Source organism: Schistocerca piceifrons, chromosome 1 (genome assembly GCF_021461385.2).
Source record: "Schistocerca piceifrons isolate TAMUIC-IGC-003096 chromosome 1, iqSchPice1.1, whole genome shotgun sequence".
NCBI classification, from domain to species: Eukaryota; Metazoa; Arthropoda; class Insecta; order Orthoptera; family Acrididae; genus Schistocerca; species Schistocerca piceifrons.
Genome location: NC_060138.1, coordinates 536,816,107 through 536,835,178, shown reverse-complemented (window position 1 = coordinate 536,835,178; position 19,072 = coordinate 536,816,107). Strand labels below are relative to the sequence as shown.

Genomic DNA, 19,072 nt, shown 5'->3' with positions numbered 1-19,072 from the left:
ATGGAAAAACTGGTACAAGCCGACCTCGGCGAAGATCAGTTTGGATTCTGCAGAAATGTTGGAACACGTGAGGCAATACTGACCCTACGACTTATCTTAGAAAATAGATTAGGAAAGGCAAACCTACATCTCTAGCATTTGTAGACTTAGAGAAAGCTTTTGACAATGTTGACTGGAATACTCTCTTTCAAATTCTAAAGGTGGCAGGGCTAAAATACAGGGAGCGAAAGGCTATTTACAATTTGTACAGAAACCAGATGGCAATTATGAGTCGAGGGGCATGAAAGGGAAGCAGCGGTTGGGAAGGGAGTGAGACAGGGTTGTAGCCTGTCCCCGATTTTATTCAATCTGTATATTGAGCAAGTAGTAAATGAAACAAAAGAAAAATTTAGAGTAGGAATTAAAATCCATGGAGAAGAAATAAAAACTCAGAGGTTCGCCAATGAAATTGTAGTTCTGTTTGAGACTGCAAAGGACTTGGAAGAACAGTTGAACGGAATGGACAGTGTCTTGAAAGGAGGATATAAGATGAACATTAACAAAAGCAAAATGAGGATAATTGAATGTAGTCGAATTAAGTCGGGTGATGCTGAGGGAATTAGATTAGGAAATGAGGCACTTAAAGTAGTAAAGGAGTTTTGCTATTTGGAGAGCAAAATAACTGATGATGGTCGAAGTAGAGAGGATATAAAATGTATACTGGCAATGGCAAGGAAAGCGTTTCTGAAGAAGAGAAATTTGTTGACATCGAGTATAGGTTTAAGTGTCAGGAAGTCATTTCTGAAAGTATTTGTATGGAGTGTAGCCGTGTATGGAAGTGAAACATGGACGATAAATAGTTTGGATAATAAGAGAATAGAAGCTTTCGAAATGTGGTGCTACAGAAGAATGCTGAATATTAGATGGATAGATCACATCTAACTATTGAGGAAGTATTGAATAGAATTGGGGAGCAGGAGAGTTTGTGGCACAACTTGACAAGAAGAAGGGACCAGTTTGTAGGACATGTTCTGAGGCATCAAGGGATCACAAATTTAGCATTGGAGGGCAGCGTGGAGGGTAAAAATCATAGAGGGAGACAAAGAGATGAATACACTAAGCAGATTCAGAAGGATGTAGGTTGCAGTAAGTACTGGGAGATGAATCAGCTTGCACAGGATAGAGTAGCATGGAGAGCTGCATCAAACCGGTTTCAGGACTGAAGACAACAACAACAACAACAACAACAACAACAAATTTTAATCTTTAAGAAATGAAATGATCATATGGCGTTGTTGGCCGGGAGGCCCCATGCGAGGATGTTCGGCCGCCGTATTGCAAGTCCTTTTTAGTTGATGCTACTTCGGCGAATTGCGAGTCAATGATGATGAAATGATGACGACGTAAGTTCCGTGACAAAGACACTCCCGTGTTACTACTATAGGCCTTCAGCGTGACTGCCATCTATAGGTTATCTGTGGAAAGTACATAGTTTGGTACAATATTTCAAATTTTTAAGTAGATAATTTAATGTTTTATAGAATTATGGTTTGCTAAAAACATCAGGTGATCTCGGTATCCATATGACGTCTGTGTCTCAATTGCTGTCACACTATTGTATAAGTTTGCTCCTTTGATGTAGAAGTTATGGTAGGTGTTAAACATTTGCTGGAGCATTATTTATGCTGTTGTGAAAGTATGAAAGATTATTTCATAATGACATTTTGTGATAGCATCTTGGTCTCATGATGTCATTCTATGACATATATGATGCAATGGGCCTAGATGACTACAAAATTAAATAATTTATGTGCAATGTAGAATTTTGTGTCATACTTCTGTGTTCAAATGTATGTAAATAAAAATGAAATAATCAATTGAAACGAACTTCATACATCAATGGAAAAATAAAAAGAAATATTAATATCTGGTTCAAATGGGACAAAAACACATCAGAAGGCGATTTATACTTCGAACTGTATGCACGAAAATGACAAAACTTACTGATTAGTACCACTTCTCAGTTATATATGAATAGGCCAATCTCTATCAGAATCAATTCTCATACCTCTAAAAATTTTACAAGCCTTTAAAAGATTTTTAGTTTTACCCTGAGTTCAGTCCCACAACTTATTCCCGTCTTTCCTCTTGTTCTGTCCATTGTTTGTTGTTGTGGTCTTCAGTCCTGAGACTGGTTTGATGCAGCTCTCCATGCTACTCTATCCTGTGCAAGCTTCTTCATCTCTCAGTACCTACTGCAACCTACATCCTTCTGAATCTGCTTAGTTTATTCATCTCTTGGTCTCCCTCTATGATTTTACCCTCCACACTACCCTCCAGTACTAAATTGGTGATCCCCTGATGCCTCAGAACATGTCCTACCAACCAGTCCCTTCTTCTTGTCAAGTTGTGCCACAAATTTCTCTTCTCCCCAATTCTGTTCAATACCTCCTCATTAGTTACGTGATCTACCTATCTAATCTTCAGCATTCTTCTGTAGCACTACATTTCGAAAGCTTCTATTCTCTTCTTGTCCAAACTATTTATCGTCCATGTTTCATTTCCATACATGGCTACACTCCATACAAATACTTTCAGAAATGACTTCCTGACACTTAAACCTCTACTCGATGTCAACAAATTTCTCTTCTTCAGAAACGCTTTCCTTGCCATTGCCATTCTACATTTTATATCCTCTCTCTACTTCGACCATCATCAGTTATTTTGCTCTCCAAATAGCAAAACTCCTTTACTACTTTAAGTGTCTCATTTCCTAATCTAATTCCCTCAGCATCACCCGACTTAATTCGACTACATTCCATTATCCTCGTTTTGCTTTTGTTGATGTTCATCTTATATCCTCCTTTCAAGACACTGTCCATTCCGTTCAACTGTTCTTCCAAGTCCTTTGCTGTCTCAAACAGAACTACAATTTCATTGGCGAACCTGTGAGTTTTTATTTCTTCTCCATGGATTTTAATTCCTACTCCAAATTTTTCTTTTGTTTCATTTACTGCTTGCTTAATATACAGATTGAATAACATTGGGGAGAGGCTACAACCCTGTCTCACTCCCTTCCCAACCACTGCTTCCCTTTCATGCCCCTCGACTCTTTATAACTGCCATCTGGTTTCTGTACAAGTTATAAATAGCCTTTCGCTCCCTGTATTTTACCCCTGCCACCTTTAGAATTTGAAAGAGGATATTCCAGTCAACATTGTCAAAAGCTTTCTCTAAGTCTACAAATGCTAGAAATGTAGGTTTGCCTTTCCTTAATTTTTCTTCTAAGATAAGTCGTAGGGTCAGTATTGCCTCATATGTTCCAATATTTCTACAGAATCGAAACTGATCTTCCCCGAGGTCAACTTCTACCAGTATTTCCGTTCGTCTGTAAAGAATTCGTGTAAGTATTTTGCAGCTGTGACTTATTAAAGTATTTTGCAGCTGTGACTTATTAAAGTATTTTGCAGCTGTGACTTATTAAAGTATTTTGCAGCTGTGACTTATTAAAGTATTTTGCAGCTGTGACTTATTAAACTGATAGTTCAGTAATTTTCACATCTGCCAACACCTGCTTTCTGTAGGATTGGAATTATTATATTCTTCTTTATGTCTGAGGGTATTTCACCTGTCTCATACATCCTGCTCACCAGATCGTAGAGTTTTGTCAGGACTGGCTCTCCCAAGGCTGTCAGTAGTTCTAATGGAATGTAGTCTGCTCCCGGGGCCTTGTTTCGACTCAGGCCTTTCAGTGCTCTGTCAAACTCTTCAAGGAGTATCATATCTCCCATTTCATCTTCATCCACATCCACATCCTCTTCCATTTCCATAATATTGTCCTTAAGTACGTCGACCTTGTATAGACCCTCTATATACTCTTTCCACCTTTCTGCTTTCCCTTCCTTGCTTGGAACTGGGTTTCCATCCGAGCTCTTGATATTCATACAAGAGGTTCTCTTTTCTCCAAAGGTCTCTTTAATTTTCATGTAGGCGGTATGTACCTTACCCCTAGTGAGATAAGCCCCTACAACCTTACATTGTCCTCTAGCCATATCTGCTTAGCCATTTTGCACTTCATGTCGATCTCATTTTTGAGACGTTTGTATTCCTTTTTGTCTGCTTCATTTACTGCATTTTTATATTTTCTCCTTTCATCAATTAAATTCAAAATGTCTTCTGTTGCTTCATCTCTCAAAGCTACCCATTCTTCTTCTACTGTATTTCTTTCCCCCATTCCTGTCAATTGTTCCCTTATGCTCTCCCTGAAACTCTGTACAACCTCTGGTTTAGTCAGTTTATCCAGGTCCCTTCTCCTTAAATTCCCACCTTTTTGCAGTTTCTTCAGTTTTAATCTACAGTTCATAACCAATAGATTGTGGTCAGAGTCCACATCTGCCCCTGGAAATGTCTTACAATTTAAAACCTGGTTCCTAAATATCTGTCTTACCATTATATAATCTATCTGATACCTTCTAGTATCTCCAGGCTTCTTCCATGTATATAACCTTCTTTCATGATTCTTGAACCAAGTGTTAGCTATGATTAAGTTATGCTCTGTGCAAAATTCTACCAGGCGGCTTCCTCTTTCATTTCTTACCCCCAATCCATATTCGCCTACTATGTTTCCTTCTCTCCCTTTTCCTACTATCGAATTCCAGTCACCCATCTCCCTTCACTATCTGAATAATTTCTTTTTTCTCATCATTAATTTCATCAATTCCTTCATCATCTGCAGAGCTAGTTGGTATATAAACTTGTACTAATGTAGTAGGTGTGGGCTTCATGTCTATCTTGGCCACAATAATGCATTCACTATGCTGTTTGTAATAGCTTACCTGCACTCCTATTTTTTTATTCATTATTAAACCTACCTACTCCTGCATTACTTCTATTTGATTTTGTATTTATAACCCTGTATTCACCTGACCAAAAGTCTTGTTCCTCCTGCCACCGAACTTCACTAATTCCCACTATACAGGTATCCAACTTTAACCTATCCATTTCCCTTTTTAAATTTTGTAACCTACCTGCCCGATTAAAGGATCTGACATTCCACATTCCGATCTATAGAACGCCAGTTTCTTTCTCCTGATAACAACGTCCTCCTGAATAGTCCCCGCCCGGAGATCCGAATGGGGGAGTATTTTACCTCCGAAATATTTTACCCAAGTGGACGTCGTCGTCATTTAACCATACAATAAAGATGCATGCCCTCGGGAAAAATTACGGCTGTAGTTTCCCCTTACTTTCAGCTGTTCGCAGTACCAGCGCAGCAAGGCTGTTTTGGTTAGTGTTACAAGGCCAGATCAGTCAATCATCCAGACTGTTGCCCCTGCAACTACTGAAAAGGCTGCTGCCCCTCTTCAGGAACCACACGTTTGTCTGGCCTCTCAATAGATACGCATCCATTGTGGTTGCACCTACGGTACGGCTACCTGTATCGCTGAGGCACACAAGCCTCCCCACCAACGGCAAGGTCCATGGTTCATGGGGGGGTTCTGTCCATATTCATACCAATTACTTCCCAAAAATTGCCAAGTTTTTGTAGTATTGTTAGTACTTAAACATGATTAAATTTGTAGATAAAATGTATGTTTCTGTGTAACTAAAACTACTGAAATACATCCCTATGACAAATGGAAATACTTTTTACTTAGACTAAATCTTTAAGAAACTGTTCGTACTTCAGTGGCAGGCTCTATTGGGAGAGTTGAAATCTGCAGTTACAGTGCAGTACCACTCTGTCAGATTGTCAGCACTAGATGTTCAGTGTGCAAAGGTTTGTTATGTTTTGGTGCAACTGGAAAGAATAAACAAAAAATCAGTTGCAAACAATCTGGTTATTACATTATATTAATTGCTTTAGTTGTGCTACCTTTGTGTTTTATGTCCATCAATGGTGTGTGGTGTGCATTGGCGGTATGTTGCAATCAGATCATTTGCAGTGATTTTAAATTTGTATTAAGGATTTTTAGTACTTTGAATGAATGAATGAATGATTGATAACAATACAGCACTTCAAAGCATTGTTCTTCTGATTGTGTAGCTGAATTGTAGTGCCCAAATTAGCCTTGTAGGAAAGTGTAACTCTTCTTTAAAAGCGACCATGTATAGAACATTAATGTGATCCATTCTTGTGCCATTCTGCTGGCTACCTTGTTTAGATTGTCGAGTTGTTTCCTTGTGTCTGCTTTTGTCTTGCTGTCTATTGGTACACTGCCTGCAAAGGCTAGGCAGACCATTTGGGCTATATGTGCATCTTTTGCATTCTTATTTCATCGTTTATTGCTTTCCACTATCATCATGTTTAGCAAAATTAGTGACAGTCAAATTGATGTTCTGCACCTTTCTTGATCTCAAACTCTTCAGATAGTGCTCCTCTCAATCACACCTTCACCATGCATCTGTTAGAATTCCCATATACAGCTTGGTGTAGTGCCATATGATCCTCTGTTCTTAAAGATCCTTCAGAATCTGTCTGCTGATGGAATTGTGTATTTCTTATAATCTTGGACGTTTGCTACCACCTTTTTGTTCTTTAAGATCCTATAATGTATTGGTCGTTCAAGGGTAAATATCCATTGCATGCTTCTTCTTGCCTTTCTAAGACTCACTTGATATTCACCGAGTATACTGTATATCTGTTCTGCTTTCTTTAGTGGTAGTTTTGACAATGCTTTGCAGCCAATATCTAGTTGCAATATTTCTCTGCAGATGTTTCATCCCTCTCATCTCCCTTCTTATATCAGAGAATCTTGATCGTGTTGTTTACCCTCTCCACTTTATTGTCTATGCTGCCATTCCATCTCTTCCAGTTGCTTCGTTATCGTATATTGCAGATAATACATTTGAAACTTATTTCCACTGTATGATTTTGTATAACAATGAGTAGTAATATTGCAGTGAGTTTGGAACTGGTATAGAAATGTTGAAAATAGAAATTCAGAGATTCAGTAAAAAAGGGGAAAAAAATTGTTACTGCTAAGTCACATTTATATGCTCTCATTGTTGATTTGTTTGATGTATGGGCTTTGTGTTAAGTTCATTAGTTACTTCGGTACTGTCTGCTTTTTGTCTTCACAAATAAGTTCATTTCCAATATTTAAAACTATCATGAAAATTAAACGTGAGGCTGTACCAAATGTAACAACTAACACGGTTGACATATTTCAAGAATGAAGGAAATTTAAAAAATTGCATTTATTTTTGTGTTGCAGTCGGGGATCCTGCAGCAGTTACTGACACATCGTGAGACTTTGCAAGAAGTTATGGTTCAGCTATGTGACTTAGTGCAAAGGGAAGCATTCACGAGATCACTCTTCGCCCTTGAGCTCCTTGATCCAGCTCATTATTCAGCAGATCATCATAGTCATCCAAGTGGGCATTTTCACTCTACTCCCAAACAGCATGGGTACAAGGTAGGTTAGTTAGGAAATAAGACACAGGGATGTATGATTTGTGTAGCACTTTCACTGTTGACACCAAAAGCGGTGGTAGATGGATTATGAAGGAGATGGTATTTAAGGTAGTTTAATCTCCCAGAGTTGACAGTAGAAATGGATAAATGAAATATGAAGGGAATGATACTGGTACCACAAGCTTTAAGGTTTAATAATTTTTACCCTCTCCTTTTAGTGCTGCTGCTGCTGCTGCTGCTGCTGCTAATTCCCTTGTCATTTATTCTGCATATTTGTTTTCCTTATACCTACTCTAAATTTCCCTTTCTTGCCCTTTTTTTCCCACTCATGAAACATCACAATCTTGTTACTGGCCTCCATAATTTTCTTGTAGTGTATTCTAGTGATGAAGTAACTGATTCATTCCACATCATAATGAGAATGGGACGTGGGACATGCAAGTAACTCACTATTCAGCAACAGTCTGAGTTTACAAGAAGTGTTTCTCCTGGTACCATTTCATATCTTCTAATCATTTAACCTCTGTCTGTTACGTTTTGATGACTGTTAGATCAAATATCACATTTCACTGCATTACAATTGTTTTAATTGCAAGTAAACTACTATTTGCAATTTGTGATGTTATCAGACAGCTCTTTCTTCCTTTCATTTTTAGATTTCATGATAGTGTCGTATAAACATGCATATAATAATAATATTTTTTATTTCCAGCTAAATCTTGTGGAGTCATTGTGTATACCACCACTTTCTCGAAACAGTAGACTGTCTAAGGCTGCCGTCCAGTTACTGAGATCGGGTCAGGACACTGACATGGTCTTTGAAGTTGTCTCCTCTCCAGGTAAGATGACTGGAAATTTATACTCTTTTTTTATGCCCAGTGGGGCACATCCACAAAATTGTGTTAACTTAGTCATTTATGACTACGCTACTGGTGATACAGCAAAGAAATGCAATGTATTGAAATTCTCTAGTTTCTGAACAATTGAGCAAATTGATGTGTGAGGGGTGTTCAAAAAAAGGTACAAAACAACATTGTGGGTATAATTGAAGGTTTTTTCCCCAAAATAATCACCAGCAGCCTGAGCACAACTTCTCCACTGTTTTACATGCCAAAGGATTCCATGCTCCCAAAATTCCTATGTTGGGGATAGGAGCCAGTCCTCCATTGTGTCCTTCAGTTTGTAGTTTGAGCTGAAGTGCTTCTCACTGAAATGTTTTTTAGTGGATTTGAACACGTGGAAGTCACAGTGTGACATGTCTGGGCTGTATGGCACATGCTCGAGCTATTCCCAATTGAATTTGGCCATTAAACTTTCTGTGATCTTGAAGACTTGTTGGAAACATGTCACTGTGGAGCTGAATCGCTCCCTCCATGAGCACCCCAGGCACCACCTTGCCTGATGACGCTGCTTTGAATTTTTAGGGGGAGGTGACAATGCTCACTTCACATCTCTAGATTTCTCACTACATTACCAGAGTGTGGTGTACACAAATTCAATCACTTCAGTTGTTAAAGCTTTTTGTACCTTTTCATCTGAACACATAGGAAAAAATACAGTGGCGCAATTTCGGCATGTTCTGGGACAGTACTTTCTTGGAAATTGTGGCAGATTTCCTTCCCCTTGATGGGATAAATAATTATGTGACCACAGCAATGTAAATAATTATCTTGACACTGCTGACTCTGCAGTACAGTTGAGGGTTACCTGGGAAGTAGTACAGTTACAGTAGTTGCACCATTCGTTTTGTACTCTCTCTCTCTCTCTCTCTCTCTCTCTCTCTCTCTCTCTCTCTCTCTCTCTCTCTCTCTCTCTGCCTTCCTTGGTGTATTGTGACTTTCAATTAGGCTTTTCCAGCATTGCTCCATAGAGGACGGGCACATCTGGCAGCCCATCACTCACAGGCTACCTGCCTGGTGGCCCTGTTGCACACATTTAGTGCTTTGCTAGCCACTTGGTCACCTCTGCCTACAGGCTCCTGGTTGCTGTAGTATGATTACAGACACCACAGGTCAGCCGTCTGCTTGCTACCTGTGCCCATGAACGTCCAACTGTTTGTTGATAGGCATGCAAGCTGAAACAGTCTACTTTAAGTCATTGGCTTGAAGTTAATTTTTCGAGGATGTCCAGCAGTAGGTGCTTGGATGTAACATATATTCTGTCCTCATATCTTAAATAAAATTTGCATTGGTGAATGCAGCTAGGCTTGTCTTCCTCTTAGAAGATGGGAAATTATCTGAAGCACAACAGTGCTAAATGTAAACTCATTTATTTAAAAAAAATGTATGTCAAATAATTAAATTAAACACAACTGCCACTCCAGTGTCCAAAGCCCCTAAACAATCTTGACAGCTGTTGACCATTACTAGTGGTGGTGGGAACAACTGAATGAAGCAAGTCAATTCCGTGAGTTGTAGGAAAACAGTCAACTCATTTTGTTGTAGTTTTTCATTGACGTATTCGTTCATTCTTTCGAGTGAATCTGGTCTATTGGAGGAAGCACATGAAAGCAATCAAAACATTGTAGTTTTGCATACTGACTGAGCTACTCATTATTTCTTTTCAAGCGAAAGCACTCTGCCAGTTTGTCAGCCAGTCAAACCATTTATTCATACTTTGAATTGAAACCACTCTTAAAGTGTTGCAGTTGACTGAGGTATCCATTCATTCGTCTGAATGAGACCAGTCTGTAGTACTTTCGCCGGCCTGTGTGGCCAAGCGGTTAAAGGCGCTTCAGTCTGGAACTGCGCGACCGCTACGGTCGCAGGTTTGAATCCTGCCTCGGGCATGGATGTGTGTGATGTCCTTAGGTTAGTTAGGTTTAAGTAGTTCTAAGTTCTAGGGGACTGATGACCTCAGATGTTAAGTCCCATAGTGCTCAGAGCCATTTGAACCATTTTTTGTAGTACTTTCATTATTCCTTACAAAATAGTGGTATACAACCAGGATATACACACCTAAAGATGGTAGCCCTACTTTTGGGTGTTTATGAAGATACGTCAGGGGTATGCCGAAGTTAATACAAGCATTATACATATTTATTTAATTATATTGTAAATAGACTAATTCATCTTTCCATAATTTAAAACTGATTAATAAATTACTGTATATTAAATTGTTCCAGATGCAATTAACATGTAATCATTGGGCGTACAAAGTTGAGCATAAATTTTTCCTTAGGGGTACATGATTCCACTTTACTGGAAAGGTGTGATGATGTCCAGTAATTAAAAATCATTTGAATGTAGCTCTTATTCAGTCATTCATTTGTTTGAAAGGTAAATATATTTTGCGGGGAATTAAATTATTTGCTAGACACATACCAATCCTACCCATGCATACAAATGTGCATTTCACAGCCTTTGAAAAGTAACATTTCAGGGCGTGAATCGGTTCTATTCAGATTCACACATTATTACTTCAATTTCATAGACAAGCCCACCTCTCGCCATCACTGTAAACAATCTGTAAACTCGCCTTTGGCCTGCTTGGAGTGATAATTTCAATCACCTGATCCCCGGCACACTCAGTTCTCAGAAGAAACATTCAATGCATTTGGGATTGTTAAATCATTATTTCCGAGTGCACTAGGTTATCACCTGTCAGCACTGTTACTGTCATTGTGATATTTGGTTTTTTGTGTGTGCTGGTAAGTAGGTTTCAGTTTAGCTTTTCATCCATTTTTTGTGAATAGATGTTTACTTAACAGTGAGGTGGGTATGTTCAGTAGCATGGGAATGGAATAAATCGCATGACTGGATAAAAAGTAGTCATGAAGATAAATTCAATGGGATATACAGTATCAGCAAGGATGATTCATAATCTGAAACTACATTAAAGAAAGTAAGTTAACAAATGGTGCCATATTTCTCTCGGAAAAAATACTTCTGACAAGTGACAGTACATGTTTAAAAAGCAAGTGATTATGTAATCAAACAATTTCTGTTCACAATAACACTGCGTTTACTGAGAGAGAGTTGTTGGTGGTGGGTGCAAACCAGCAGGAAGACACAGAGCTTCAATAAATTTAAATAAAAAAGTAATTGTTCAAAAATAATGGACATTCCTGGGTAAAATAGGGGTGGGGCCACAACTCACCTATAGCAGACTGATCTGTTGAGCATAGCAACACATAACAGGGAACTGCCTTCACACTAGCTTCCATACTGTTTCTCTTCTTTTAGGAAAAGCAGATGCTTTCACACACTCAAAAACACACAGAACCCCAAACCCACTTTCTGCCATAGCCACGTTGTGTGGTGTTGAGGGTGCTCTTAAGTTGTGCAGTAGCTGTGACTGGTATGTAGTTAAAAAGTGGATCTTGGATTTTGAGGCACCAGTGTTCTTAATTTATTGAAACCAACTGGAAATGCTTGTCTCGTGTATTTTGCAGAGAATAGGGTGGGAAGGAGGGGGCGAGAGAGGGAGGGGGCGAGAGAGGTGTTTACATAACAATGGCAAGTTAGATGGATATGCCGTATTCGGCGAATATTTACTATTTGCATGATAAATGAGAGAGAATTGTCAGAGCATGTGCTTCAATAAGTGCCAAAGTGATAAGGAATACCACTCAATCCATGATAAGAAGATTGCAGCACTGCATTGATACCAATGGTCATCACTTTGAACACCTTCTGTAAATGGACATTCATACCACGTTTGTGACTTTTATTGACCTTCAAAGACCGTACTGTTACCCATAATTGGATTTGTCTCAATAGTCGCTATCATAAAAGAAGTACCAAACTATAGCATCCCATTAAAAAAAAAACCAAAGTTGACCTTCACATCTCTGAAGCGACCCCACCTAGCAACAAAAAACCAGTGTCATATTACATTCCCCATTGCTCCGTGCAGCTTTTGCCCCACAAACTTTTCAGATTCTATCATACTTTTGGAGTTATTCTCGGTGGCAATAGTAGGACTCACCATGTTTATTGAGTTCTCAGTCATGTATACTGTGTGCAGAAATTCCATTCATTTTGTGTATATGGTGTAAAAACCAATTATATTTTAAGCTTTAATTTGCAAATTATCATCATCATAACTTTAAGGCAACATTTATTGCGTAATGTGTTCATGCAACGCAATCGAGGTGTTACAGCAATTTGAAAAATCAATAACATAATAATTATACAAAACAAGGAAAAATAATGTTAAAGACATTATGTGTAGGCGTAATCACTGTAAGACTTTTGCCTTCTAGATCTTGATGCACAACAACTGCATCACTGCCCCCTTCCCCTCGCCACCCCCCCTTCCCCCTAAGTGCTAACAATACTTGTGATTAAACTTGACGTTAGTCCAGATTGCATGGTGACGGGTTTTGCTGTTGTGGAGCCATCAGAGGTGTAGTACTTGATGCCTGTGGTGCTTTGTTGGTGACAGGATAGCAGGTGGTTCTGTCATGTCTGAAGGTGATGCAGTTGGTATCGTGTCTGCCTTGGTGGAAGCAGTACTGAACACAGATTTTAGGTGATCAGTAGAAACTGTTGTTGGTGTTCGCATGGCATCAGTTCTAAACGTTTTATCCTTTGTGCTAAGTACTGTATATAGCCCACCGTACTGTGGTTTCAGAGGTTAACATACCACATAATGTCAAATGAACACTGAGTCTCTTGTTCTCTTACTGAAATAGGCCAAAGTGGCTGTGCCTGTGAGTGTAGCTAGCTGACGAAGACTGCTTCATTGACGGGTGTATCCAGCATGTGGCAGAGGAATTCGTCATGTAGTCTATTTGTTGTCCATAGACAAGGTCATCTGCAGTTGTTTTCATATTTTTCTTGATGGCTGTGCAGAGTAAAGCTCTGAATAGGGAAAGTACTGCCAACTTGCCAGTGGCCGCCATTTTGGGCCCACTGCACCACTGGTGAAACATTGCCTTCTGCAGCATATTTAGTTGTGTATTTTAAAGTGCACTCAGCTGTCTAATGCACTGCTAAAACTGCTCAGTGGCTTAAAACGGAACATGTCGGATGTTTAGCAACAAAAAATCTCAACAAATTCAAGTTAATGAGTTGAAAAGCATTTGTTGTGGCAAGCACGAAAAACAGTTTTTCCCCCCTGCTATCCTTTATTAAAAGCGAAAGCAGATTTCACAGTTATTGTTGCGGTATGAAGTTAGAACATCTGTTTTCGTAATTGGCTTAAATTGGTCCTATCCAATAGTCAGCATGACGAAAGGGAACCAATGTTAGTTCACAAGTGCGAGGAAAAATCCATCGCTAACTTAAATCTCTATATCTACTTACATCTTGTTCCTGCTACTCGGTACTGTGAAAATTCGCCCAATGTCTCTTTTGTTATATGAAATGAGGGATTGGATTCAAATATATGTGCACGTTGCCTTAGTAAATAGAATTAATGAACATGCATATATGATTTCGCGTGATTTATATTTTTGTCAGAACTATCACATAATACTTTGTCTGCAAATTGTTCTATGACAGTAGGAGAATAGTTACAAAAGTACAAGAGAACACAGTATTTTTAAAATGTGTTCGAATAAAAGTAGACCTACAAGCAAAAGTAGGCTGTAGGAAACTGTAACAACTGTATTTGTGTTAGTACTCTGTAGATTAGCAGGCGGGTTAATGGTTACTGAATGAAAGATGGTAGGTACAGTGCCGGCCACTGCGGCGGAGCGGTTCTAGGCGCTTCAGTCCGGAACCGCGCAGCTGCTACGGTTGCAGGTTCGAATCCTGCCTCGGGCATGGATGTGTGTGATGTCCTTTGGTTAGTTAGGTTTAAGTAGTTAAGTTGTAGGGGACTAATGACCTCAGATGTTAAGTCCCATAGTGCTCAGAGCCGTTTGAACCATTTTGGTAGGTACAGTACTTGCCTAGTGCACTTTTTTTTTCTTTTTTTACATTATATTGTGTGAAACAAAGTAAAATTTATTATTGTGAGCATTGTAAATGTAAGTTTAAAACATATTGCATAGTCAATTGGGTCAAATATTTTGCCAGTCATGTTAATTTTGTACAGTCCACTTAATATTTTTTGTTTTAAATGCTAACAGTGGCAGTTTTATCTCTTAAGATTTCTATTTTGTAATTAAACTACCATTAAACCATCCTATTAGCTCTTCTGACTTTTTTTGCTGTTCAGATGGACTAGAAACTAAGTAACAGAAATGTAAAAAGGAGACAGACAAAAGGCCAGAAATAAATAAAATTAATTGATTGGTTAAGTCTAGTTCCTGCAACCTTTCCCATTGTGACCAGTATTCTGCTTCTTGTCGCATCTCTCCCTTTGGAAGGAAATCTGTACAGTTTTCCTCCCATTTTGCCTCGAAACAAGCAGCCAAAAGCATAGCACTGAGGCATTATTGTACTTAAAACTTCAAAGATACACAGCACTTCCTATGCTTCACACGTAATGATTGGGCCCACAATGGCTGGTAATGTCATGTGATGCAGTTTCAGCCAATCCTGAACTGCGGACGGCGGCAAACGCAGGGGAAAAGAATGGCCATACTTTCCTTTATACAGAGCTTTAGTGCAGAGGGCTCAGTAGCACGATTGGCAAGGTCTCAGTGCAACACTGTTAGTCGTGATATTGAAGAGATGCTTTGAGCTGACAGTACAAGCATTGTACCAAACCATTCCCTGTCGGGTGATAAGAAGGTGTCCTGATCAGGTTCGTGCCTAACATGCCGGCGAGTGCCTTGAATAGATAAGATTCAAACTGCTGGCCCTCTTCAGTGGTAATTGAAATATGCTCACTATTTTTATGTACTTGAATTTTGCATATTTCGTGACAGTACTCACTTTTCCGTGAAATGTTTATTAGATGATATCTGACATTTTTGTGTTGGCTTCAGTCGTCTAGTGAAAGTATGATTCCATAATGCTGTTTCGTCGGCTGCGGAAATGTCCTGATTCAATGCATTTGCCTCATTTTTGGTGCTTCAAATACCATTTCTCCGAATGTGCTTCCTTCTTGATGTTTATATAAAAGTAACAGAATAACTCATTTTTGCTGGCCACTTGCAAATTATTATAACGGGGACCTGTACACTGTTCCACCATCGCACACCGAGAGTTCACTGCCGACTGACTACGGTCAAAGACGACTCCAGCGTCAAAGCCAATTCACACAACACACAAGCTTCCACTTGTGACCAGTCTCTTTGATATTCTTCGTCACATATACTAATATTAATCAATATGCTGTCACTCTCAAACATATAAGCAAATTAGCATAAAATAAGGCAAATTACAATTCACAAAAAATATTCTGACAAAAATATAAGAAAACATTTACAACCTCCCTCATTAGATTTGGTATCGACAAATCTGGTAGAAAATAACACATCTCCCAGATCCATTACATAATGCACAATGGTATGCTGAAATAAGCAATCCAGCCCCAGGAGAATGTAGTTGCGATGGACTCGGCAACAATGTTGGACATGGAGAATACCTCCAATTAGTGAGTGAATCAGTGAGACAGTAATTATATCCCTCTGATGCCAGGAATGGTCCAATAACATTTCGAATTGTTGATAAGGGGCAATGAACATGCCGAGGGGTGCGCTAATTAGAGGAGTGATTTTGTTACTTTGACAGGCCGTGCATTGATGGACAAATGTCTTAAGAGTCTCTGTCAATGTTGAGCCACATGAAAGTTCTTTTCACCAACTGCGCTGTAGCACAAACACTAGGATGAGACATGTTATTCAGAGATGCGATGCCCTGCTGTGGCAAACCGTGAGTCACAAAGGGTCATGACTTCGACTTCAAGACGTCACAGTACAACAGCATGTTTTCTGGTGGCACGTGAATGAGATGGAGCTGAAGACTAGATGGCTGTGCCAGTATATTATACATTCATCGGACTGATGTGCAAAGGCCAGTACCTCATAATAGATTGCACGCAAGATCACCTCAATGCGAGAGTGTGTGTCTGCCAGGGCATTAAGTTCTACCTCCATGCGGGCAATGTAAATTGTAAACTGTCCAATGAAGCTGGTGTGGCAAACCTTTGTCTGGGTGTTAATGAGATGCTTATGTCAGTGGTTTGTTGAGCATGACAAGAGTGAAGTGTCTACCTTCGAGCATGCATCTGAATTTCTTGATGGAAGCATATGCTGCTTAGTTCACAGTTGTAAGTAGACAGTTCTGCTGTGATGGAGTTAGCTTTTTGCTGTTGAATGCCAAAGTTTGCTGCTGATTGTCTCTCTGCTGTTAGTGCAGCAACTATTGCGGTCACTGATGCAGCAACCATTAAGGCAAGCAGCACTTCTGGAAGAGGGTGCACCAGCAGAACGGTTTCAGCAGTAGCAGTCTTTGCAGTGTTGAAAGCTGTCTCATCTTCACTACTCCGGTCTGTGTGAACCTTGTTGAAGAGCGTTCTGAGAAGCAGCTAACAATGCATGGTTCTACACCTGGCGACAGTAGAAATCACTGCAATAAGAATAGTCACCGATCATGGATAATTAACTGTTCTGTCTACCTTGTCTTGGGGTGGCTGAATTCCATGGGCATTGATTGTGTTGCCCAGGAAGCAGACTTCAGAAGCTCCAAAGACACATTTTGAAGGATTGACAAGCAGTCATTGTGAAGGAAGGTTTGGGAATATCTGGTGCAGGTGTTCCATGTGTTTGGCTTTGGAACTGGACATAATTAATATCTCATCAATGTACACGTAGCGAAAGTCCAAGTCTGTTATCGCTTCATCCACGAAACATTGGAATGTTTGCGTGCATTGTACAACCTGAATGGCATTTTTGTGAACTTGGAGGCCAAATGAGGTGGTGACAGCAGTTTTAGTAGTATCTTCTGGCAGTACCAGTACCTGATAATATGCAGGCATCAAGTCTAAGGTAGAGAATCTGTGCTTATCACAGATATTAAATGTAAAGTTCTCAGTGTGCTGTACAGGTAGTGGTCCCAGATTGTCCTTGCCTCACAGGCAACATCCATTGTTCTTCTTGAGCACTATGAGTAGCATTGAGACCTGCCTGCTGCTCGATAGTTGGTGGATACCCTGCACAAGTGTGATAGACAAATGACAAGGGCATTCTTCAGAGCCACGTATCAGTCAGTATTTGATGGTAGGTCCAAAATGTTGTGAATCTCGATAGCCATGTCTTCATAAAGTGCAACGACGATGTAGCTGTACTTTGTTTCATCAGCTGTGATGTTGGCAAACACGAACTGACTCTTGAGTTGTGCAAACCATAGGAAAAGGTTCTGCTGCCAAAAAGGTGCTAGTTTGACAGTGACTCAGTTAACTGAAGTGCTTAGGGGCACGTCAGCAAATGGTACTGGTTTTGTCATGGCTAAATCTCAGTAAGTGGATGGTGCATGGTGCAGCTAACACTGCAGATCAGCTCTTGACATTCAAAGTACATCGGTGGTGCGGTATGCAGATGATGTGTGATTGGCATACTTGATTTTTGCTTTATGTTTGGAATGATACAGCACCAATAATACCTTAGTTGACGTTGGCTGCCATCTACGATCATGTTGGGGTACCACAAATGTTGTAGCTTGTTAGGAATTAACTTTAAGGCTACATTTATTGCATAATGTGTTCATACAACACAATCCAGGAATACGTCAATTTAAAAAAGTAAAAAAAAGAATAATTATTAAAAAAAAGGAATAAACGATGTCAAAGATATTATGTCTAAGTGAAATCACTGTACAGCTTGTGCACTTCTACACCTTGATGCACAACCACTACAATTACTACTTTTCAATTAACAAAATACACATTTGGAAAAAAAATGTAAAACATGAAATAACAATTTAGGAACATAATATAAATATAAGTGAAATAAATAATTAGACTCATAGTGAATGTTTAGATAATTTAAGTAGGTATGTTGAAAATATGTACAGTTTATTTTCCAAAAATGGTATGTCCGAAACAAGCTTTATTATACAAAAATGTACGTGGCTTGTGAAATCTGCTTTAATTTGTGTGTAACAAAAATTTTCATTTTTCAAAATCAACAGTGGTGGGGTATTTTGCAAAATTTCGAACTGCTACAGAAGTTGATTACACAGTTTTCAAGAACATTGATACGGAAAAACGTTTTTTATGTATCATCATTTTCAATATATCCTCTCTAAACCTAATACGTCAAAGTACCCTTTGGGGTGTGTTGTGTCCCGTAAAAGTAAAATAGGACCAAAAAAAAAAAAAAATATATATTGCATTATTTTGCACCCTCTACGTATCTGCCAAGTTTCATGAAGTTCATGTATTTATTTAATTTAAGCACCAATGTCTCCATTTAGGAAACAGAAGATGAAAGAAAATTTGTGTTGTAGTGAAAAGAACTCATTTGCATTTCAGTATAAAAAATCTGTCACAGACGTACATCTAAGTTCCTTTGCAATATTTATAGAAAATAGACCCCTTTTTCAAATGCAGTAATCTGACTTGAATTCTGTGCTGTAGAACCTACTACACATAATTCAGAAAGCAGTGAAAAAGCACATTATCGGGCATCAGGCAGCTGATTGTCACTGTTATTGTCCAGTCGTCAGTGTTAAGGAGAACCAAACTTCTTTCCAGTGAAAGAGGATAAATTTTAGTGATTTCACACACTAGTAACATGAAATCATTGAGCTAGTTCATGAGACAGTACATTATACTGTTAAATGAATTGAAAGGAAGCAAAACAAGAATATACCTGATTTGACTGGCAAGGTGAGA

At 39.1% G+C, this 19,072-nt stretch overlaps 1 protein-coding gene across 1 annotated transcript in view; it reads left to right on the top strand.

Annotated features, from left to right (window-relative positions):
* LOC124799129 overlaps positions 1–19,072 on the top strand; it is a 128,469-nt gene that overhangs the window by 57,361 nt on the left and 52,036 nt on the right. Inside the window, exons 11-12 of the mRNA XM_047262669.1 lie at positions 7,197–7,397; positions 8,109–8,235. Coding sequence (XP_047118625.1) covers positions 7,197–7,397; positions 8,109–8,235 — 328 coding nt within the window. The remainder of the gene's footprint in view (positions 1–7,196; positions 7,398–8,108; positions 8,236–19,072) is intronic.